Source organism: Gopherus flavomarginatus, chromosome 4 (assembly GCF_025201925.1).
Source record: "Gopherus flavomarginatus isolate rGopFla2 chromosome 4, rGopFla2.mat.asm, whole genome shotgun sequence".
Lineage (NCBI taxonomy): Eukaryota > Metazoa > Chordata > Testudines > Testudinidae > Gopherus > Gopherus flavomarginatus.
This window is the reverse complement of record NC_066620.1, coordinates 149,615,408-149,640,681: the sequence shown is the minus strand read 5'-3', so window position 1 is coordinate 149,640,681 and position 25,274 is coordinate 149,615,408. Positions and strand designations below refer to the sequence as shown.

Genomic DNA, 25,274 nt, shown 5'->3' with positions numbered 1-25,274 from the left:
TCCCCATTTTACTGATAGGGAACCGAGGCACAAAGAAACCAAAGAGACTTGCCACACAGGACATCTGTGATGGAACAGAGAGTTGAACCTAAATCTACCAAATCCCAAACTAATGCCTCATCTGCTGCAGAAGGCTTCCTTTCTTGGAACTGTGGTCCTTTTAATCCAGCATCCTCTATCTCACAGTGGTCAGTACCAGATGCTTCAGAGGAAAGTGCATATAACCTTGTATTAGACAGATGTAGGATAATCTGCCCTCCACATTCTCCTCCTAATCCCTAATAGTTAAATATTGGATTAAACCCTGAAGTATGAGGTTTAATATCTCTTCCAACAGCATATGTTAGCATTAACTATTACTTTGTATCCATGTGAACATCCAATCCCTTTTTGAATCTTGCTAAGGTTTTGGACCCAACAGCATCATTTAGCAGTGAGCTCCACAGTTTATTTACATGTTCTGTGGAAAAAAATAGTTACTCTTCTTGGCTTTGAATTTGCGATATTTTAATTTCATCAAATGCCTTCTTGTTCTTGTGTTACATGACAGAGAGAACAGAAATTATTGATTTACCTTCTCTGTATCATCCATCATTTTATGTCCCCTCTATTCATTTCCTTTCTAAGATACAGTTTTAATATTTTCAGTCTCTCTTTGTATGAAGTTTTTTATGCCCCTAATTTTTTGTTGTTGTCCTTCTGTGAGCCCCTTTTAATTCTGCAATAACTTCTTTGAGATGAGGGACCAATATTGTACCCAGTATTCTAGATGAGGCTCTATTATTGATTCATATAAATGTCATCGTAATAATTTCTATATTATTCTCCATCCTATTCCATGTGCATCCCAGCATCTAGTTTGCTTTTTTGATCACTGCTGCACATTAAGCAGAGGTCTTTATTGAGATGTCCACAGTGACACCCCAAGTCCCTCTGCTGAGTTGATGGAGTTAATTAAGATGTGTGAATAGTTATTTTGTTTTTACCAATGTTGAACTCCTTTTATTTTGTTGTACATTCACATGTTGATGTGGTCCCTCTGATGTTCCTCAGAGATCTCTCTGCCCTTAACTAACCTAAAATCCTTTCCTGCAAATTGTGCCCTCATTGCTGAACCACATGTTCTGGCTCATTAATAAATAAGTATATTAAACAACATTGGACCTGGTACAGAATCTAGAGGTGCCCCACTGTTAACCTTTTGCCCTGGTGAAAACTATCTGTTTTTTTCCTACTTTTTTGTTACATGTCTCTTACCCAGTGTTACAGAGGGAATAATAAGCCCATGAACGCTACCCAGAGCTTTGTTGAGGCTATTCCCTTAAGTTCTTTTCCATGGATGATTTATAAATGTAATCTTAAATCTATAAATATGAGGAGGAAATTCCAAGTGTTAATAGAGTGGGCTCTGCTGCTTTTCACAAGTTCCAGGGCTTTTTACTTTTCATAATCACTGTGAAATTATTGAAGTGTTGTGTGTATGATTGAATTTCTGCCTTCTTTTGAAGTTAGCCAGAAGGGAAACACTGTGAACCTGATTATTCACTTGCTTGTATCAATTTTTATGCCTGTGTAACTTCATGGAATTTAATGGATGGTGCTTTACACCAGTACTAGTGAGAGAAGACTCAGGTCCTATTTTTCCCAGTAAGGGAAAGTCTGCATACAGTTTGAGTATCCAGTTTGGTTAAATCTGTGTATCTTCATGATGTGGATACTCTTAAATCACACTGATCATCTAGTTTCATTTCTTGCATAACACAAGCCATATAATTTTGCACAGGAATTACTGTGTGAAACTCTGTGGCCTGTGGTATTCATGAGGTCAGACTAGATAATCATGATGGTCCCTTCTAGATTTAAATTTTTTGATTTTTATTAAATTCGTTTGAGTGCCTTAAATTGATTTAGCTTAATCAATATAAGGCACTCTTAAACTGATTTCCGAATGTCCACACTAGGGTATTGGAGTAATTAGCAAAACCAGCTTCTAAGATTCTTACTCTTGTGCTGGTGGTCGCTGGGCGCCTGACCAGCAGCTGCCCTCTCCAGCCACCCAGCTCTGAAGGCAGCATAGATGTAAGAGTGGCAATACCACGATCCCTCTAAAATAACCTCGTGACCCCCTGCAACTTTTGGATCAGGACTCCAATCTGAGAAACACTGGTCTCCCCTGTGAAATCATTATAGTATAGTGTAAAAGCACACACAAGACCAGATTTCACAGTCCGTGATGCGTTTTTCATTGCTGTGAACTCGGTAGGACTCTAAGTATTAGCCACAGTGGGAAATTTTTCTGAATTATTTTCCAGCTATAGGCAGTGCCTGTGTCTTTTATAATCTATAAATGAAAGCTTCAGGTTTTGTATTTTTTCTTTACTTTATTATGAGACATGCTTTACCTGCTTTCATTTTGTCTTAAAGTATCTGCATTGTTTCCTGTTGTGTTCTGTGTCACTAGTTGAGAGAAGAAGTATGAGGAAATGGGGGTGAGAGAGGGATTGTTTTCAGATCTAGATTCCAGGAGTCTTCATAGATCCTTCCAGACCCAGGAGTTTCTTCTTTTGTGGTAAAGCAAGGTTTTAGTTATTCCCATGAATTCTGTGTGTTTTGAAAAGCTTGTATCATTTTTTTTATAGCAAATGTAGTTTTAGAAAGCAAGGTGAGTTAGTACTTAGTTACTGTTTGCATATTTGTGGTTTACTACCAGAGCTTTGTTGATGATTTGTTCTGTTGTATTTTTTTTCTGCTATGGTGATCAACAGTGTAATAGTTAGTAGTATTGACATTTAAATGCCATCTTTCGGTTTTGAAGTTAACTCAATAAGACAAATGAGTTTGAACTGTTTCAAATTTTCTGTAGATGCAGGAAGACAACATTGCATTCCCGTTTTCAAGGTTGTCTTCACAATTTTGGGCTAGAAACATAATTTTTAAAAATTACATCTTGGATTTTGGAGCACAATTCTGCAGCAAGGGATAGAATCTGCTGCAAATTCTATGACTGCAAATTTGCATGATACATGAATACACAGGAACCTAAATGTAAATACATATAATATTTGAGTCACTGTATATCCTACTGATATATTGGTCTGCTCCTGCATCCTTCACTCACATGAGTAATCTTGAAGTCCGTGGGACTGTTCACAGGAGTAAGATCTGCCTGATTGTGCCCACGTCAATATCATTCAAAGTCAAAACTGATAAATCTTGAAAATATTCTCCTAAAGCTAGTAAAACTCTGTAATTACCAACTGGGATTAGTAAATACTAATGGGAAATTTAGTATATCCATTGGCAGTGAACAGACAACTACTGTAAAAGACAGCACAGAATGCTTTCCATTTGATTTCCATGCCAAGTGTTCTGTCTAGCTGTCTGTGATTTGTTTGCATTATTTTATTAATAGTGTTTTTATATTAGATTTGTAGTTACTGTCAAAGTACATACTTCAGTGAACAAAGTATGTCCCCAAAAATTGGAAGAATTCTTAGAGATATGTTATAGATGTTCATCTCAACAGTGCCACTAAAGAAAAGTTAATCTTTAACCTTCATCTTAGCAATTTGGATTTGCCCATGGTTGTTGATTTCTGCCTTATTTCAATATCTGAATTTTGCATCCTACTGTTCTTTGCATACAGTATAATTAATTTACTGCTTAGTCTCAGTATCCTTACATTTGTTTTTAAAGTGTTAATAGAGTAGCTCTTCCATGTATCAATTGACTTGTTTTAATTTCTTCACTTTATTAATTACTGTTTAGTAACATTTCTTGTCACAACATGTTGATTGGTAGATGGAGTTAAAAACCTATGGAAGGTAGAAAACTCCAGCCCAAGGTTCAGAGATGATGCTTTGAACTCTAGAAAGAACAAAGGGGGGATACTACTTTCCATTGGCTTCCAGCTTGAAAGAAGAAGTGAAAGTCCAGATGGACTAATTTCTCCATTGCTGCAATCACAGAATCTTAATGTCCTTAAGATATTGAAAGGCCAGTTCAGAATTAACAAATGTTGTTTTATTGGATATTTGTCTTTTTCTGTTTGTTCCCTGTGTGTGTCGAGAATTCTGATGAGATGGAAACTCACTCTGAAGTTCACATTTTGCTTGCTACCCTCTAGGGCTGCTTTGTGTTTAAACCGAGTTCCAAGAAGAGAAGGATATCGTCACCAACAGGTTAGTGCATTTTGGTATATATTGCTATGCTTTAGAAAGGATCACTTGATCCCATAAGCCTCAACTCTGATTTTATTCTGTAATGCCCACATATGGATTTTATTTACTCCTCAATGCCAACACAGTATTGAAGAGCTGTCATCTCTTTAGCAGCAGCACCCCAACTAGTTATTAACTGCTATGAAATTTCTTCATCTCCAGAGCTCTGCCTTCATTGCCTTCTTCATCTTCATAGAAATCTTTTTTCAGGAAAACTTTCTCCATACTGTCATAAACAGATATTTTGTCAAGGCAATAAACAATAACTGATAAATCAAAGGAGAACCATCATTGGTAGGCACTGAATATTTTTGCCTAATCAGAAATGATGCATCATTCAGCATGCCAATCATATTTTACTTCGCTTATCTGATTTTGGTGAGTTAAGAGGTCAGGAAAAAGCCCTTTGTACCCCTAAGGTTCTTGTCCATTGTTCCTCATTATTTATGCTTTCCATCCGTCAGCCCCCATGTAGTATTCTCCATCTGAGAAGAACTAGACAAGACCGACTTCCCTTGGACCTATGACTAGTGCTGCTCAGTTCCTGTTGAAAGCAACTCAGGAGACATCCTGTCCTTACACTCAGGTTAAGCATGCTGCCTTGGCAGTACTCCTAATCCCTGCTAGCCCCAGAGCTGTCAAAAGGGGTGACAATTTGAATGAAGAAGAGTGCAAGAAAAAAAAAAAAGATATAGCCAGATTTTAAATCTCATTGGAAAACACTGCAGACTCTTTTATCACCAGAGGGATATACTGTAACCCCTGCTTTAAAATTAATCCAGAATGATTTTCAGGCCTGGCATGTCTGAAACCTCAGGAGCTGGCCATCGGGAAGTCTAACCTAGGTTTTCTAACTGTCAGTACAGAGCACTACTAGATAACTAAGACAGTGATTGGATTTTATCATGGGATAGACTTGGGACATCACAGTAGAATTTTTCTTTTACTGAAAGCTTTGTTTGTGTTAGCAAGATTAATTTAGCAGAATGTTAAAACTGATGTTGCTCCAGTTTAGCAGCCACTATGCAATATCACTATCTTGGGAATATTTCAATGAAATTTAATACAAATGTTAACTAATTTGACTGGTTTACAATAGCAAATGTTTAGAATAATCTTTTAAATATCTTTTTTGGGAGATTTAACATGCTACTGGATTAAGTGAAATATCCAGTTAATTGCCACATCCCTAGAAGAGATGACATTCTCAGATTAAACCGATGCAATTTAATTGAGTAGGAGTCATCTATGTTTTTTAATTTTTTTTTTTAAACCCTGAGCTAAAGAAGAATCCAGGAGTCATCAAATATACAAATACAAATCATCTCTCCATCTTTTAGTTGTGCATCTTGTGGATCTGGCCATTGTTGAAAATATTGGCTGGTCACTGCATGTGTGCACACGCACATCCCCTTCTTCCATCATCTACTCAGGACTAGATTTTTTTTATGGTGTTTAGGTACCTAAAGATGCAGATATAGTACCTGGTGGAATTTTCAAAAGTGCCTATGGATCTAGTGCCCATTGGGACTTAAAATCCTATTAAAATCTGATTGAAAATCCCAGTAGGTCCTGAGATGTATCTTTAGGCACCTAAATACCTGTAAGTCTGTCCCTCAGTCCAAGACACTGATTTTGTTTACCTTTTGTTCTGGCTATTCAGAAAATGGACTCCAGGTATGCATTTATAGGTACAAGAGAAGGCCATGCATATGCACAGACGTCTATTAAGGCCTAAGAAATAGGCAGTGCTCCCTTGTTTGTATGTCCAGGTTTTTGGCCGAGTCCTGCAAGATGTTGAGTACTTTCAAATCCTGTTAACTTCAACCAGAATTGCTGGTACTCGACACCTCTCAGGACCAGTTCTTTGTGCATACTTGCACCTCGCATCTGCTGTCTAGAGACTTGGGGGGGGGAAAAACAAAATAATAATTTTGGTATGATCTCACACACGTGGTGGTTTGTGTTGCTTTTAGTTAATCTAAAAAAAATAGATATGTAAGACCAAAGTCAGTGGTCACCAACTGGTTGATTGCAATCTCTGGTGGCAGTACAATGTGGCTGCCGCTAAGGCAGACTCCACACCACTCCTGGAAGCTGCCACTGCCACCTTGGGGACAGGAGGGCAGAGGTCTCCATCCATGCTGCTCCTGCCTGCAAGCACCGCCCCCGTAGCTCCCATTGGCCAGGAGAGCTGGAAGGGAGGTGCTTGCGGAGAGGGACAGCGCACGGAGCCACGTGCCCCCCTGCCCTCGCACCCTGGGGCCACAGGGTATGTTGGCCCCTTCCGGGAGCGGTGTGGGGCCGGGGTAGGCAGGGAGCCTGCCTTACCCTCGCTGCGCCCGCCGCCGACCCAGGAGCTGCTGGAGGTAAGTGCTGTCCAGCGAGAGACTGCACTCCAACCCCCATCCCTGAGCCCCCTCCTGGAGCCACCACCTCATACCCCCTCCTGCATCCCAACCCCCAGCCCCCTTCCAGAGCCAGCACTCCATACCCTCTTCTGCACCCCAACACTCTGCCCCAGCTCAGAGCCCCCTCCTGCACCCAAACTCCCTCCTACAGCTTGCATCCCTCACCCCCTGCCTCAGGGTCACCCCAGAGCACACACCCCCTGCCCCAGCCCAGTGAAGGTCAGGGAAAACAAGTGACGAGAGGGGGGAATGGAGTGATGGGAGCAGGGCTTTGGGGATAGAGTGTGGCCTTGGGGAAGGGGTGGGGTAGATCCTGATCTTGCTCATAAAAAGGTTGGAGACCACTGGTGTAGGTGAACAATGAGATCTTGAATGGGGGTGCCATTAATCGCCAATAGTGATACATTCACAGGCGCACTAGCTTATTCATTTCTTACTCCTAAGGGAATTATGCGCCAAGAAATTTTAAATTGTGCGCATGATATTTTTTAATTCTGCACATTTTATTTGTCAATAAGTAAGTGCTTCTCCAGCATGGCAGTCAGGAGCACAGGCCACTGGCTGCAGTGATGTGGGCGATCACCATGCAGCTCCCACTTCCCCCGGTACAGAGACTCGGCAGTGAGGCTGCACCTAGGGGGCGAGGTAGCTTAGTGGTTTGAGCATTGGCCTGTTAAACCCAGGGTTCAATCCTTGAGGGGGCCATTTAGGGATCTGGGGCAAAATGGGTACTTGGTCCTGCTAGTGAAGGCAGGGGACTGGACTTGATGGCCTTTCGGGGTCCCTTCCAGGTATGAGTGGGCAGTTCAGCCCAGCAGGATCCAAATGTGGAGGGGCTTAGTATGGGGGTAACCAGGTGTGTGGGGAGAGGTTTCTGTGTGAGGCAATTTGGATGTGGGTGCCTCAGTGATAGCTCTGGATGCTGAGAGGCTCAGTGTGGGGTTCTGGGTACAGGGGCAATGGGATTCTGTAGGGGATCGGGGTGAAGGTGGTTGGGGCTCGGGGGGAGAGTGTGTAGGTATGGGGGGGGTCAGTGGGGTGGAGTTCTGGGTGTGGGGACTTTTCGGAGGGGACTAGGTGTAGAGGGCTCAGGTTTGTCAGCGTGAGGGTTCATTGGGCCTGCTTAAAGGGGGAGCCCCAGCTGCTGCTAAGGGGACGCTGCATGCCTGGCTCCCACTCCTTCTTCATGAGTCCCCTGTCTTCTCCATCCCCCTCACTCCCACATTCCCTCCCTTTCATGGTATAATCCCCTACTCTGAACCTTAGCGTCCAAAAGATGGGGTACCAGCATGATTCCTCTAAGCTCAATTACCAGCTTAGTACTTGTAGCGCTGCCACCAACCAGGAATTCCAGTGCCTGGTACACTCTGGTCCCCCCAAAGCCTTGCCTGGGGACCCCCAAGACCCAGACCCACTGGATTTTAACACAAGGAAAGTAAACCCTTTCCCTCACCGTTGCCTCTCCCAGGCTTCCCCTTTCTGGGTTACCCTGGAAGATTACTGTGATTCAAACTCTTTGAATCTTAAAACATAGAGAAAAATTCACCTTCTCCCCTCCTTCTCTTTCCCCCTCCCAGACTCTCCCTGAGAGAGAAAGTAATCCTAACACAGAGAGAAATTAACCTTTCTCTCCCCCTTCCCTCCTTTCTCCCCACCAATTCCCTCGTGAATCCAGACCCTGTCCCCTGGGATCTCACACCAGAATAAAAAAACAATCAGGTTCTTAAACAAGAAAAGCTTTAAAATAAAGAAAGAAACAGTAAAAATTTATCTTTGTAAATTTAAGATGGAATATGTTACAGGGTCTTTCAGCTGTAGACACTAGGAATACCCTCCTAGCCTAAGTATACAAGTACAAAGTAAAATCCTTTCAGCAAAATACAAATTTGAACTCCTTCCAGCCAAATACACATTTGCAAATAAAGAAAACAAACATAAGCCTAATTCACCTTATCTACCTAGTACTTACTATTCTGGACAAATAAGAGACTGTATCAGAGAGATTGGAGAGAAACCTGGTTGCACGTCTGGTCACTCTCAGAACCCAGAGAGAACAACCACCAAAAACTAACAGCACACACAAAGCCTTCCCTCCCTCAAGATTTGAAAGTATCCTGTCCCCTGATTGGTGCTCTGGTCAGGTGACAGCCAGGCTCATTGAACGTCTTAACCCTTTACAGGCAAAAGAGATATGAAGTACTCCTGTTCTATTAACCCTTAACTATTTGTTTATGACACTCCCTCTGCCCCATTCCACCCCTTTCCTTCCCCACTCTCTCTTCCCACCCATCCCCCCCTTCCCTCATTTTCCCCAGCCCCACTCCGGGCACTCGCTGCTGCATGGAATAGAAAACAAGAAGGCTTCCAGAACACAGAAGAGGTGCAGGACTAGGACTGGCACTGGGACCCAGGAGGCTGTGTCTAACTGCAGAGTTAGGGGAGCCATGGAAAGACAGCTTCCTTCAGCTGGGCAGCCCTGCGCTTGTAGAATGGGGGGAGGGGACCAAGTGGCATGACAGCTGCAGCGGCACAGGAGCCAGCGAACAGAGCTGCCAACAAGGGAGTTTCAGAGGGAGTGCTGTTGGAGGAGCAGGTTCTTGTAGTTTGTGGATTGTATTGTGGAGTTTGTGTGTGAGTGAGTGTGTGTGCAGGCTGCTAGGGGCCGTGTGCTGGGAGCGAGGCTGAGCCCTGAGTTGGGGGCGGGGCTTACCTGATTAGGGGTCCTATATAAGGAGCCAGGCACTCAGGCAGCGGCACAGGAGCCAGCAAACAGAGCTGCTAACAGGGGAGGTTACAGGGGAGACCAAGGCAGAGAAACCAGGAAGTCAGACAAGGGAAGGGGCAGGGGTCTGCCAGCAGCCCAGTGCTTGTTGGTGGCCTGTGGTGCGGTGTGAGGCGTGGATTGCCAGGCACAGAGTTGGAAGGGTATGATGGAGGCAGAGGCAGCAGGTAGAGACACACTGAGGATGACGGGATGCGGTAGCTGTGGCATGTACATGGTCCTGGAGGGGGCACCTGAAAGGAGTTTTGTCTGCATGAAGTGCCGCCTGATAGAGCTGCTGGAAGAAAAGATAAGAGGACTGGAGATGCAGGTGGAAACTCTGGCTGAGTTTAGAAGGGGGTTTGAGCAGATGATGGAACACAGACATGATGAGGCACAGGGGATAAGCTCAGACGAGCGGATAGAAGCAGGACCAACGAACTCTGAGGAGGGGCTGCTGGGTGAGGAAAGTGGACGGTGGAAGCATGTGACTAGGAGAACCAGGCAGAGGAAAAGACGGGCCAGCGATGGAGAAATAGAACTCAGGAACAGGTTTGCTGAGTTGGAAAATGAAGATGGAGCACAGCAGGCTGCTGAAGGAGAGAGGGCAAGGAAAAAGAGACGAGCAGCTAGTCCTGCAGAAGGAGAGGAGGAGTCAATGGAGGCGACACCAAGTATGAGCCCTAGGAGGATTGTAAGGGCGAATACAAATCGAGAGGACTTGCGGCCAGCTGGTGTGGGGGATAGACCGGAGAATCACACTGTCGCCAGGAAAAGGCAAGTCTATGTGATTGGAGACTCTTTACTGAGAAGAATAGACAGGCCTGTAACTAGACCTGATCGGGAGAACAGAAGGGTGTGCTGTCTGCCAGGGGCTAAGATACAGGATGTGGACCTGAGGCTGAATAGGATCCTAGCGGGAGCGGGAAAGAATCCGTTGATTGTCCTTCATGTGGGAACGAATGATAAGGCTAGTTACTCGCTGGACTGTATCAAGGAGGACTATGCCAGACTGGGGAAGACGCTCAAAGAAATCGAGGCTCAGGTGATCTTCAGCGGGATTCTGCCGGTTCCTAGAGCAGGGCGACGAAGGAGTGACAAGATTATGGCGATCAACAGATGGCTCAGGCATTGGTGTTATAAGGAGGTCTTTGGGATGTACGGTCATTGGGAAGCGTTTACGGATAGACAACTGTTCGCTCATGATGGACTTCATCTAAGTAAGGAGGGAAATAGAATTCTAGGATGGAGGCTCGCCGACCTCATCAAGAGAGCTTTAAACTAGGAAGTTGGGGGAGATGGTTGGGAGATGTTCAGGAGATCTCCACGCCGGAATATAACCTGGAGAGGGAAGTAAACAAAGTGAGAGGGGGATACCCTTGCGGACCAAAGAATTGATCCAAGGAGGAATAGTGGAGTAGAAACCAGATTAACGGGTGATGCTGGTGGTAGAAGGTCTTTGCACGACAGGGGAAAGAATGTCACTGACGCCAAACGCCAAAAATTAAAATGTCTGTACACTAATGCGAGGAGCCTAGGTAACAAGATGGAGGAACTGGAGCTACTGGTGCAGGAAGTGAATCCGGATATTATAGGGATAACAGAAACCTGGTGAATAGTACTCATGACTGGAGTACAGGTATTGAAGGCTATGTGCTGTTTAGAAAAGACAGGAAGAAAGGCAAAGGTGGTGGAGTAGCCTTGTACATCAATGATGAGATTAACTGTAAGGAAATAAGAAGCGATGGAATGGATAAGACAGTGTCTGTCTGGGCAAAAATCACACTGGGTAAAAAAGCAACTAGAGCTTCCCCTGAGATAGTGCTTGGGGTGTGCTATAGACCACCGGGATCTGATTTGGATATGGATAGAGACCTCTTTAATGTCTTTAATGAAGTAAACACAAAGGGGAAATGTGTGATTATGGGAGACTTCAACTTCCCGGATATAGACTGGAAGACGAGTGCTTTCAAGAATAATAGGGGTCAGATTTTTCTGGATGTGATAGCGGATGGATTTCTTCATCAAGTAGTTGAAGTACCTACGAGAGGGGATGCCATTTTAGATTTGGTTTTGGTGAGCAGTGAGGACCTCGTAGAAGAAATGGTGGTAGGGGACAACCTTGGTTCGAGTGATCATGAGCTGATTCAGTTCAAACTAGATGGAAGGATAAACAAATGTAGATCTGGGATTAGGGTTTTCGACTTCTCGAGGGCTAATTTTAAAGAGTTAAGGAAATTAGTTAGGGAAGTGGATTGGACGGAGGAACTTGTGGATTTAAATGCGGAGGAGGCCTGGAATTACTTTAAATCGCAGCTGCAGAAATTGTCGGAGGCCTGTATCCCAAGAAAGAGGAAAAAAACCATGGGCAGGAGTTGTAGGCCAAGCTGGATGAGCAAGCAACTCAGAGCGGGGATTAGAAAAAAGCAGAAAGCTTACAGGGAGTGGAAGAAAGGCGGGATTAGCAAGGGAAGCTACCTTGGTGAGGTCAGAACATGTAAGGATAAAGTGAGGAAGGCTAAAAGCCGCATTGAACTGGACCTTGCAAAGGGAATCAAAACCAATAGTAAAAGGTTCTACAGCCACATAAATAAGAAGAAAACAAAGAAAGAAGAAGTGGGGCCGCTATACACTGAGGACGGAATGGAGGTTAAGGATAACCTAGGCATGGCCCAATATCTAAATAAGTACTTTGCCTCAGTTTTTAATAAGACTAGTGAGGAGTTTAGCGATGATGGAGGGATGATAAACGGGAATGTGGATATGGAGGTGGATATTACCGCAACTGAGGTAGAGGCCAAACTTGAACATCTTAATGGGACAAAATCGGAGGGTCCGGACAATCTCCATCCGAGGATATTAAAGGAACTGGTGCGTGAAATTGCGAGCCCGTTAGCGAGAATTTTTAAGCAATCGATAAACTCGGGGGTTGTGCCGTACGACTGGAGGATTGCTAACGTAGTTCCTATTTTTAGGAAAGGGAATAAAAGTGATCCGGGTAAATATAGGCATGTTAGCTTGACGTCTGTAGTATGTAAGGTCTTGGAAAAAATTTTAAGGGAGAAAGTAGTTAAGGACATAGAGGTCAATGGTAATTGGGACGAATTGCAACATGGATTTACTAAAGGCAGATCGTGGCAAACCAATCTGATCTCCTTCTTTGAGAAGGTGACGGATTACTTAGATAAAGGAAATGCGGTAGATCTAATTTACCTCGATTTCAGTAAGGCGTTTGACACGGTTCCACATGGGGAACTGTTAGTTAAATTGGAAAAGATGGGGATGAATATGAAAGTTGTAAGGTGGATAAGGAACTGGTTAAAGGGGAGACTCCAGCGGGTCGTATTGAAGGGTGAACTGTCAGGCTGGAAGGAGGTCACTAGTGGAGTCCCTCAAGGATCGGTTTTGGGACCGATCTTATTTAACCTTTTTATTACTGACCTTGGCACAAAGAGCGGGAATGTGCTAATAAAGTTTGCGGATGACACAAAGCTGGGGGGTATTGCTAACACGGAGAAGGACACGGATACTATTCAGGAAGATCTGGACCACCTTGTAAACTGGAGTAATAGTAATAGGATGAAATACAATAGTGAAAAGTGCAAGGTCATGCACTTAGGGATTAATAATAAGAATTTTAGATATACGTTGGGGACGCATCAGTTGGAAGCGACAGAGGAGGAGAAGGACCTTGGGGTATTGGTTGATAGCAGGATGACTATGAGCCGCCAATGTGATACGGCTGTTAAAAAAGCAAATGCGATTTTAGGATGCATCAGGCGAGGTATTTCCAGCAAGGATAAGGAGGTGTTAGTACCGTTATATAAGGCGCTGGTGAGACCCCATCTGGAATATTGTGTGCAGTTCTGGTGTCCCATGTTCAAGAAGGATGAATTCAAACTGGAACAGGTCCAGAGACGGGCTACTAGGATGATCCGAGGAATGGAAAACCTGCCTTATGAAAGGAGACTCAAAGAGCTTGGCTTGTTTAGCCTGGCCAAAAGAAGGCTGCGGGGGAATATGCTTGCTCTATATAAATATATCAGGGGGGTTAACGTTAGGGAGGGAGAGGAATTATTTAAGTTTAGTATTAATGTAGGCACGAGGACGAATGGGTACAAACTGGATATAAGGAAGTTTAGACTTGAAATTAGACGAAGTTTTCTAACCATTAGGGGAGTGAAGTTCTGGAACAGCTTTCCGAGGGAAGTAGTGGGGGCAAAAGACTTATCTGGCTTTAAGACTAAGCTTGATAAGTATATTGAGGGGATGTTATGATAGGATAGTTTAATTTGGGCAATTGATCTTGGATTATCACCAGATAAGTCTGCTCAATGGCCTGCAGAGAGATGTTGGATGGGTTGGGAACTGAGTTACTGCAGAGAATTCCTTCTTGAGTGCTGGCTGGTGAGTCTTGCCCACATGCTCAGGGTTTAGCTGATCGCCATATTTGGAGTCGGGAAGGAATTTTCCTCCAAGGCGGATTGGCAGGGGCCCTTGAGGTTTTTCGCCTTCCCCTGCAGCATGGGGCATGGGTCGCTTGCTGGTGGATTCTCTGCAGCTTGAGGTCTTCAAACCAATTTTGAGGATTTCAATAACTCAGTCCTGGGTTAGGGGTTGTTATAAAAGTGGATGGGTAGGGTTCTGTGGCCTGCCTTGTGCAGGAGGTCAGACTAGATGGTCATGTTGGTCCCTTCTGACCTATGAGTCTGAGTAACCCCATATGCCCTCCCATGCCTCGCCGCTGTTTGGAGAGGGGCAATCCCCCCCAAAAAACTGCATCCATGGTCAACCCCTTGCCCCCATGCTCTTCCCTTAACTTCCCTGCCACTTTCTGCAGGGAAACACAAGAAATCAGGGTTGCGAGGGGTATTTTCTGCCAGAGTGCAGTCCTGCAGAATCCCCCCAGGAGTAATTTCTAGAGACTAGACTGCAGCTGATTGCTTAGTACCTGATTATTAAAGGGAACTTACAGTTCTATTGTAACATTTATTTTTGTTGTCATGTCTTTAACTTTTCTCTTTGCAATAGCAATCATTGTATTCAATCCTGCATTGCCCTGACAATTAACTGAACTCTTTATATAACCGTCAGCCATTGTACCCTTCCAGGTAGTGTTAGCTGTTCTCTAAGCCAGGGGTTCTCAACATTTTTCTTTCTGAGCCCCCTTAAAATGCTATAAGAACTCAATGGCCCACCTCTGCCACAACATATAAAAGCCAGGGCTGGTGTTACAGGGTAGCAAACAGGGCATTTGCCTGGGGCCCCACGCCACAGGGGCCCCTGTGAAGCTAAGTTGCTCAGGCTTCTGCTTCAGCTGTAGGTAGTGGGGCTGAGGGCCTTGGGCTTCAGCTGTGCATGGCAGGGCTTAGGCTTTCTGCCCTGGGCCCCAGTGAGTCTAACACTGGTTCTGCTTGGGGAACCCCCTGAAATGTGCTCGTGGCACCCCAGGAGGCTCCAGACCCCTGGTTGATGACCACAACTCTAAGCTACAGCAAGTCATGCTGACGGACTTGCATTTGTGAGAGTTAAAGGTAGTTACAGGCTATGCATGCACGTTTTTAAAAGGGGAATCCTACGTGAAGTAAGATTGTAATTGGAGATTTTTTTAAATTGAAACATTATTTTATTTTCAAATTCATTTTCCCATTTCTCCTTCCAGCTTTGCGTCTACTTCGTGGCTGAAGGCAGGGTTTAGGGGTTCTAAAGCAAAGCAGCACCTAGGAAGCTGAGTGCACAATGTCTCAGCAGAGAGACCATCAGGACACTGCTAACAAAGAGGGTCTGATATTTAAGAAGTGCTTATTAACTTTAAAGTTCAGGGGAGTGAGGAAAGGTTGGAGATGGGGACCAGAATCTTAGACCTGGACTGCACTTAAAAGTTTTGCTAGGATATGTCAGGAGTGTGAAAGAATTACATGCACCCCCAACTGACATAGGTATGTTGGCAAATGTAAATGCTGTGATACCACCACAAATATGCTTTCTCTGGTTGGGGAACTGGAATAAGATATAGTGGCAAAAGTTGCTTGTATTATGCCATTCTAGGAGCCCTGATCATGGACTAGGACCCCTTTGGGCTAGACATTGTACAAACACTCAACAAAAAAGATGGTCCTTGCCCAAGTTTAGTTTCTTCTGGTATAAACAGCATCTCCACTGTGAAATAATAGAGTTGGGACCAGAGACCTACTGCAAGGCACTGTGGAAGACCCCATGACTGGCTGGTTGCTTGGGCTGTGAGATGGACTGAAACATGTTGGACAGTTTGGGAAGGGGGATATTTATAATAGGGAAGACAATGCTAGTTTATGCAGCTGCAGGGCAGGATGTGGATGGTTGCCAAGCAGGGTTGCCTAGTGCATTGGTTCTTAACCGGGGGTCCGAGGCCCGCGGGGGGGGCTGCAAGCAGGTTTCAGAGGGTATGCCGAGCAGGTCTGGCATTAGACTTGCTGGAGCCCAGGGCAGAAAGCCAAAGCCCTCCGGCCTGGGGCTGAAACCCAGGACTCCAAGCCCTGCCACCCATATCTGAAGCCGAAGCCTGAGCGACTTAGCTTCGCAGGGCCCCGTGTAGCTTGAAGCCCTGGGCAATGGCCCTGCTTGCTACCCCCAAACTCTGGCCTGGGCTTTTATGGGCAGAAAAACAATAGTTGTAGCACAGGTGGGCCATGGAATTTTTATAGCACATTGGAGGAGGGCCTCAGAAAGAATACACTTGAGAACCCCTGGCTTATTGGAAAGAGCGTTGGACAAGGATTCAGGAGATCTGGATTCTAGTCCAGGCTCTGCCTTTGGCCTGCTGGCTGGTTGTGGGCAAGTCACCTCTCTCTGTTCCTGGATTTTAGAGATAGTGATAATGAGACTGACCTCCATTGTAAACTGCTTTGAGATTTGTGGATAAAAAGTGCTATATAAGAGCTAGGTTTGTATATATTTATTTATCTTTTTGTCTCAGTCTGGGACCAGTGGTGAAAGTCAGCTCATTCACCAGCTCCTTCTGGCAACAGCTTCTGCATATTTCCCTCACTTGTTCTGCCTACCTGATAGAGATACATGAAGTTAGTAGATAAATAATGGCTTGTTATGAATGAGGATAGATTTCCTTTTCAGCCATTGTCTAGTTTTCTTATGAAAAAAAGTTTTGTTTTTACAAATACCATTATGATTGCCTTTTATTTGTATTTTTCCAGCTGACTATTTTAGTCAAGGTAAAAATGATTCAGAGGACAGCGGTCTTCGATTTGCTAGTTGTCAGTTGTTATGGAAGCAGATCAATTCTGAAACAGAGGTGGGTCCTGCTACTTAATACTAACTATACATTTTACATTTTAAATCCATTCTGGTGTTTTGTTCTTATTTTCTGAGTGATTTCCTTTACCTGCAGAAAAGATGAATGGTCTGAGGCAGTAAGAGAGCCAGAAATGTGGAGTGAGACTGAAACCTCCATGAGGAACATATAAAAAACACCACTGGTACACTGTTTCTAACCATGACACACATACCAATTCTTATTCATAAGCTTCCCCTCCTTACCTTACTGATGGTCCTCTTTGCTGTATCCTGGTGTATTGCCACTGTCTGCTTCTAATCCAGTTGTGTGTTTTCTAACCCACAGTGAAGCTTAGGCTGCTCTAAATCTCAGTTTTGTGGGGTATAGGGCATCTCAAGGTCCATTGTGGATTAGAATGCACGCCGGTGAATGAAAGAAGGACACGTGCTAATATGGCTGAGCGCTTAGTCTGATGTCAAGTGTCTTTTATATACCAGTGAGAAGTCCTATAATGATAACCACCTCAAATGAAGCAGACTGTTTTAGGAAAAATAAAATGTTTCCTCAACCTCTTGGTTACTTGAAGCCTTATGAAATTAAGTAGCCTATAATTAGGAGCCCAAAACATTTTAATTAGTTTATCATTGCAAGATGGAGCAGATGAAGAGAGATTTTTATTATGGTGGGATTTTTTTGAGGGAAAGCAATCCCAGAAGATATTCTGCCTACTAGCCTTCCATCTTCACCTGTTTCTCTCCCCCTGAAGAACCTGCAGCCTGTGCTGAACTTAATATAACTGACTGAAAACATAAAAGCAGTGATAGGTAGTGGGGTTTTGTACTTTTCTGACTGTGTTTACCAAAGATATATGTTTAAATCGGGGCTTGCTTCCATTCACCTCATTATTATTAATTATTGTTAATATTATTATTAATATGCAGATCGACTTCTGCAGATAGTTTTGGGGAAAATTTTGAAAAAGTCAGACTGATTTTTTTTTTACATTTTTCTAAACAAATCATTTCAACATTTCATTTTGAGATGATGTTTGAAATGTTTCATTCAACCAGAATAAAAAAAATTATCATTTGAGACAAACAATTAAAAAATTCAGGTTTTGGTTTGAAACAAAGCAAATTTGGGTAGTGGGGGGTGGATTTTTAGTTTGACCACTGAATCAAAAAATAAATTATTCACTCAGCTCAAGGGTCTGGGTAGAACAGTTCAATGCAACCATGTACTCAATGTGCAGTAGTGGTCAAAAAAGCAAATAAAGTGTTAAGATACCTAAGGCTCAGAAGAGACAGCAGCTGGCTAGTCATAGCCCGTAAAGCCAACCCCATAAGTGATTTTTGTTGTAAGAAGTATGTGATTAGGTTTTGGTTGGTGGAGATGAAACCATCTGTCCATTACATTTTCTGATATTCCTAAACAGAACAACAACTTTTCTGTCTATTCCAGCAGCAGGAATATTTTGGGCTGGAGGTAGAGAACAACAAATAAACACATTTGATAATCAAAGGAAATAGATACTTTTGCAGTATTTTTCTGTCTTTTTTTATTTATTTTTTTTAATTTTTTTTTTCCCGTTGATCCTAGTATGAAAATAATTTATCAAGGATAAAAGGGAGTAGAGGAATGGTGACAAATAAGGCGTATATTGGCTGAAGATCCTTTTTCATCATTTAGGACTAATACTTTCCTTAGCTGATTTTTTTTTTTTCTGTTTAGATTTAAAGGAATTGAATGTTGACTCTCTTGTGTAACTGTAGAATTCACACAGAAAATGCTTATAGGTGTTCTGTAAGACAATAGGAATCAGAGGAGTAGGCATGGCTATCCTGCCAGAAAATAATTGCACTGTTTTGTACATCAGGAGGTCACTTGCTTTTTCATAGCTAAATACATTTTTTCTCCTCTATGCCTGAATCATTTTTAAGATTACTGTTCAACCTGTCGTGCAGCAACATACTTAAACAAAGATGCAGTGTCCCTGAATTATTGGGATACTTGATCAAAGCATCAAGGGAAAACGGAAAGCAGCACTTCTGTTTCTGCCACCTAATAAATTATACACTCTGGTCATAATTGGCAGAAAAACAGAATATTAATTTAGAATTGGACCTAGATAATTTGCTTTGGGGCTTTTAAGAACCAGTAAAGTGACGAGGGAAGTGGGAAAAGGAGGATTCCAGTGTCTCCCCGCCTATGTATAATAAAAGCTGTGTGTGCGTTTGTTTTCTAGAAAATACAAGAAGAACTGAATAAACAATTATTTGATAACCTAATACGTTTTCTGAGACAATCTCACTCTGAATTCCAAACAAAGACGACAGAATGGATGTGTCGGATGAAATCCAGTGAAATTCCTACTGCAGCTCTTGTCCTAGGTAACCTTTTTGCATTTTAAGACACTTTTTGTGGTACACCTGTCAAATCTCTAGATGAGATTAAAGATCAAAGGAAATTGATTTGGAGCCTTCCAGCTGTTGGAGCAAGCAGCCTGAACTTCAGAAACATTACCAGACAAGAATCAGAGGAAAGCTGTTTCAGTTTTAGTTCTCCTCTCGTTTGTCCCATATGTATGAAAGCACAGTGTGAGAGCATCTCCACCATAGGTTTTGCCTTAGACAGTAGGAGGAAGTGGACATCAGAACATTTGGCCTCTATTCCCATTTCTACCACCAATGTGCTGTGTGGTTAGTCTGATTATCTTGGTTTTTTAATACGGCATCCATTACCATGGGATATGAGTGCCTCATGTATATTTATGAATTTATTCTCCCAATCCTCCTTTGAGATAAATAAAAAATGAACAATGTTTGCCTATAGTTTTATTCTTCCAAATACAACAAATATACCAAAACACCAGATTCATCATAATACTCAAAGTAAGTAAAGAGGTTAGATTGAAGAGCAGGGATAGGAGAGGAAGCAACATTTATATCTTGAAGAGCTACAATAATCATAGACCTCTTAAAAAGTCAGCTTTGAATTTTTTGGACATTTCCCTTCTGCAGAATGAGAGTCAGATGCAAAGTCAGCCATATCACTGAGCTACGCATCAGTGTTTGGTGGGGATTGACTTTTTTCCATTTTTTCAGGATTAATTTTTTTTAGTTACCGTTATTGACCATTGGGACCTTGCCGCTTTGTTACCAGGTAACCTCCAGGTAGCAGGAGTATATCCATGGATGAAATTTAAGGGGGAGGGCTTCAACTTAGCATCCAATTTCAAACTGGTCCTTGACCCATCTCATAAGAGAGATTCTTGATATTGGGGCACTCTCAAATCATATAAGCTAATGCAATACCCAGGGAGTTACATTACCAACTGCAGTCCATATTTATGAGACCCTGTGGCAGGCTGGACTAGGTCTGGAGGCCTCGCAGCCCGGCATCACCCTATCCCAGTATAGAGCAGCGAGAAATCCTCCAGGCAGCCTAGACGGGCTGTGGAAGAGCAGCCAATCAGAGGGGCTTCTGGAGCGACCAGTAAGGGGCCAGATAAAAGGCAAGCAGCAGAGGAGCCTTCAGTTCCTTCCTGGAGCTTGAAGAGGGAGAACCAGGTGCTTGGCTGGCTGGCTGAGCAGCAAGTCCCTAGATAGCTCACTGTGGAGGCAGAACTGAGCCCAGGGAAGATTGCCAAAGACTGGGTGCCTGGCTGGATGGATAGAAGAGCAGCAGGACCATGAAAAGGTCAGTGCAGGCAGAGGACTCAGACCAGGCGAGGGTACCGAGATGGGCCCTGCTGGTCTGGTTAAAGACTGAACCCAGGGACGACTGCTGCCCTGGCAAGGTGTCTGAAGAAGACAGTGTTTCTGGGAAGAAGCCTAAGAGTTACAGCCCCATTATCAGAGCTGGGATAAGCACTTGGGACTGTATATCCTGGAAGAGGGTACAGCGTGTGCGACTCGGCCAGAGGGCTGAGCTGCCAAAGACCAACCGAGAGAACCAGGGGGGATGGGGAGCGCTTGTGAGAGGAGGATGCCATCCCATTGAAAGAACAAAAAAAACAAAAAGCAGGCTCGCACCTAACCAAGAAGAAAGGAGGCCATCCACGAGATGTGGGTGCCCTTCTGCCCCCCCATGAAAAGAACTGTTTGCAAGCACTATCAGCCAGAGAAATGGAGGCATGCATGAGAGGCAGGTGCTGACCCTGTTACAGGCCTATTACCATTAGCCTTCATGGGGATCATTATATTTAAAAGGGGGGGGTGTCTTAATCTCAAGTCTAAAGTTGCTTTTTTAACATTAGATACAATTGTATATATTGTCTCTCTTTTTGACAAATGGGGAAATGAGGGAAAAAGATATATTTGGGCAAGGATTTTATTCACAGAAATCAGTGGGAGTGTGTCGTTGGCTTCAGTGGGGCCAGGATATTGCCCTTAGGGTAGGTTTTTAAGGCCCGGATTGACAAAGCCCTGGCTGGGATGATTTAGTTGGTGTTGGTCCTGCTTTGAGCAGGGGGTTGGACTAGATGCCCTCCTGAGGTCTCTTCCAACCCTAATTTTCTATGATTCTATGTCTGCATGTCAAGAAAACACCTTTGGTTGGCCTGTGTCAACTGACTTGGGCTGGGGCTGTAAAATTGCAGCGTAGACTCTCGGGCTGAAGCCTGGGTTCTAGGACTTTCCCCGCTCTCAGGGTCCTCCTGACATTAGGTCTGTGCTATGGTTCTATCTGTTGTTTATTTTTTTTTAATTTGGTTTAGCTGAAACAGTTTTACAATCGGTTAGAAAATGTTCCCATTGTACGCAAATCCAGGGAGCCTATGGCAGAGTTGGTAACTGAACTTAGATCTTCCAAGTTCCAGCCCTTCCTCCTTGGAAGTGGGGATAAAAGAAATAACTAAGCAGCTCTGTTTCAATTTCCCCTTAAAAATCTAATGTGTACATCACTAATCTTTAGACTCTTTGGAGGTTGTGGTGGGGAGAGAGATGATGATAAAACCTGCTTTAATTCTGAGATCTGGTATTGTGGTAATATAAGTTTCTTTTGTTGTCTTTCTCTATCCCTTCAAAATTCTAAATAACAAAAGAACTGGCTTTTCCTCATTCTTGCTAAAGAGAGTATTCATGACAGCTTGTTAAGTAGACTCCAATGCAAATTAGATCAAAAGGGATCAAACAGCTGTTTGAAAAAAATAACTGAGAAATATTCAGGTCTCAGGTGCCCGTTACCTACCTTCCTCGTGGAAGGAGCTTGAGGGATATTTCTGTTGCTGTCTCTAGAGAGAGAAAGTAATCTGTGTTACCATTGATTCTAATCAGCCATCACTAATATGGAATTCTGAATACAAATTTTCTTCATAACTTATAGGTGACCTGTCATTTTTTCACTATTCTCTTTCTTGTCTATTTGGGATATCTTCTCATTCAGTGATTCTGATAATAAACGGGGATAATCCAGTATTGATTTTTCTTCCTTCTAGGTGTAAACGTTACAGATCATGACGTGACATTTAAAAGTCTCTCAGAGGTTCTTCAGGATAATGTTACTCCTTATGTAGTCTCACTGCAAGCCAAAGAATGCCCAGGTATATAATGTAATAGCTTTAACAACCTGTTTAAATGGTGAATGCCATTAACCATAAATTCTTTTTTTATATTTTTGAATAATAAAAATTATGGATGGAAAAGACCTTTTAGGCCATCTAGTCCAATCTCCTGACAATGTAGGATTATTCTCTGCAATACATTTTCTAGTTATGTCCAGTTTTGTTCAAAACAATGAGGATTCCACCACTTCTTGTGGGAAACTATTCTATCTTTGTCATCCTGTTCAATTTGAAATAAAGCTGTTGCATATTTTAAGTTTTTTTTTTTTTTTTTTCTTTTAGAATTTATTTGGTCCAACCATTTCTTATTGTAAGCCTCGGGAAGAAGCAGATGTAACAATTGTCATGGTTTCAGGGTAACTGCACCTGTGTTCTTCCCTCTCTGGTCCACTCTAGGGGTGCCCAATCAGGTGTCAAGCCTCCTGCTATCACTTGTCTCTGGGAAGGGACCTCTGTCAAATTCCCTTTTTTAACCGGGGGTTTTACAGCTGCATGGCCACATTCGATACAGTGTGACATCCGCAGCAAGACAGTCTGCCTGAAGGCCAGCTTCTGGGCTTATCTTTCTCTCCAAGTGCCATGACAGGTGTGATTTACCAGTAATCCAAACAGCTCTTTCTAAGCACGTACATTTATTCTTAGGGCAAAAGTTTTGTGTGTGAGAGAGAGCCCAATAAACAGATTTAAACACACACTAAACAGATCAGGAGTCACCCACCAGTCTTATAGGACCCTAGTAAGCCAAAATCTTTCCAACCTTTCAGCAGGGTCTGTTTGTTGAATCGAAAGAACCTGTGTCAGTTCAAGCTCAGTTTTTTATACCTAAAGCCACTTTTTAGTTTGAGTCTCTGGAACACCTAGTTTGAACTAGTATATGCAAACCTCCCTAAGGGTTGTACATCTCTAGAGTTGTTTAGTTAGTGACTCACCTTAATCACCTTCCTCAATGCACAGTTTTTAGTTTCTGGAGGAGCTGTGATAACCCTCTTCCATAGAGTAGACTAGAACACAAACATGTAAACCATTCATAAATTTTAGTAAGTGGTCCCAAAAGATACTGAATCTGTCACAACAAATATTCGATTAAAACTGAAATCTCCCTATGCAAATCCTAGTCTCCTCTCTTTCAGCCACCAACTTCATGTCTCTGAGATATTTTCATAGTGAGGAGAATCACACCTGGGTTGGTTGTTGTTTTTTGTGTTTGTTTTTTGGTTAAGTTTTACATATTTTCAGAAAAATACTACCTTTTTTTTAATGCCTCATGGATACGTATTTATATTGTATGAAAAACCTAACATCATCTATGTTCTTTAAAGCTCTATGTATATGAGCTTCAATGTGTACAATATAGCAACTTGTTTTACTGTAATCAGGAATATCTATAATAACATTTTCTTCCAAATATATCCTTTTTGTAAACTCAAGACTAAAATCACTCCAAGAAATGTACTCAGATCTCTTGTTTAGCCTTTTAGTCTAACTTTAGGTTAATCTAAGGTAGTGCATAAACAGTGTTTTGTTCAAGCCTGGGGGAGAGGCAGGATCAGTGTCTGACCCTTTGATTTCCTCCTTCCCCCCACCAGACAAAGCTAGTAGTGTTAACTATTGTTATATACAGGAGTCCTGATCTATGGAGGTTTGGGAGCTGCCTAGGGAAGTTGAAAATAATGCTCTGCAGAGAGGATGAGCTTGGGGAAGGGGAAGAAAAGACAAAAACAGGATGATCGGGGTGGGGGGCAGAAATAGATGTGCAGGGTTAGAATTCTAGGTAATTAGGTGAGAGTCTCTTCATTGTGTGTCTATATGTTGTAAAGGCATAAAACATCTGCTTCAGAAACTGATGGGACAGCTGATGGACTGCTATGTAGATGCGGACTCATCTGAAGAGGAGGAATGTGTTAACATTTCCCAGAAAAAGATACGCTGCTCAATGGCTTCTCTTTCCAAATGGTATGAGAGTGTAACAAAGGTAGGCTTTCATACTGCCATTCTACAAAATATCTGGCTTTTAAGTCTCATAAAATTTTGATTGCATGACTCAGTCTTATATCTAATAGTCAAAACACTAGCAGAGCTAGTCTTTCATTTAGTACTAGGTGATACCTGACTCTGAGACCATCAGAGCCTAAAAGTATTCTTTCATGAGTATGAATTCAGTTTCTAATTAAATATTAATGTCTGTCTTTTTGAAAGGTCACTTTTGAAAGTGTTTTCATAATTCCAAAAAAAAAAAAAGGTTGTTTTATTCTAATCCTTTGGAAGTGGAAGCTTAAAACTCAAATCTGACTTCCTACCAAATGTTGTTCTCTCCAGACAGGATCCTTGAAGTATTTGTTTTGAAAAACAAAGTATAAAGATGATCAGTGTTAAGTTGGCCTTTTACACAAGCTATCTGAAGCCTGCACTATACAGGCAGTTAATAATAGCGAAACCTTCCAAATGTTTTATTTTCTCACCATTGAAAAACTAAAAATTAGGAACACAAGTATTTTACCAAAATTTATTGAGACTCTGAGGGTCTCCTCTGGTTTCCTACTGGGTAATTTGGACAAAAAAGCATAAAATAATTTTCCTTATAACTTTGTATTTACATTGACTTCAGTGGGATTTATGTACTTTGTTGAATAGAAATGGACTTTAGCATGTGCTTAAGTCTCTGCTAAATTGGGACCTAAATATCCATGTTCCAGCAACCTGCCCGAGTAGTTTGAGTATGTCAGCTGAGGTACAGGAGAGATCTACTGAGGGACAGGAGGAAAAATAATCCTACTCTCTGCTCCCAGTGCTGGGAAGTCATTATGCAGATTCTCCTTTAACCTAATTTGGAATAGCCTTTATAGTATTAGCACAGCCCCTGAAGCAGAGTACTAGAGAATCTGTGCTACTGAGGATGCTTCATCACTTTTCAGTTCCCAGGCATGCCTGACTTGCTACTGTGATCTTCACAAGAAGTGGTGCAAATCTGTGTGCCCACCCCAAATTGTCCCTCCCTTTGCCCAGTGGAACCACACTAGAGGGCTCTGCAGAGGTAAGGGCCGGATTGGCC

General features: G+C 42.8%; 1 protein-coding gene across 3 annotated transcripts in view; it reads left to right on the top strand.

Moving 5' to 3' along the window:
* The window catches only part of ORC3 (origin recognition complex subunit 3), a 260,786-nt gene that overhangs the window by 178,458 nt on the left and 57,054 nt on the right, over positions 1–25,274 (top strand). For all 3 annotated transcript variants that reach the window (XR_007773973.1, XM_050950111.1, XM_050950112.1), the window contains 5 exons: positions 4,127–4,181; positions 16,583–16,680; positions 18,908–19,052; positions 22,100–22,204; positions 24,043–24,197. Coding sequence is in view for 2 of the 3 variants with exons in the window: in XM_050950111.1 (XP_050806068.1) it covers positions 4,127–4,181; positions 16,583–16,680; positions 18,908–19,052; positions 22,100–22,204; positions 24,043–24,197 (558 nt within the window). In the remaining variant the exon portion in view is untranslated. The remainder of the gene's footprint in view (positions 1–4,126; positions 4,182–16,582; positions 16,681–18,907; positions 19,053–22,099; positions 22,205–24,042; positions 24,198–25,274) is intronic.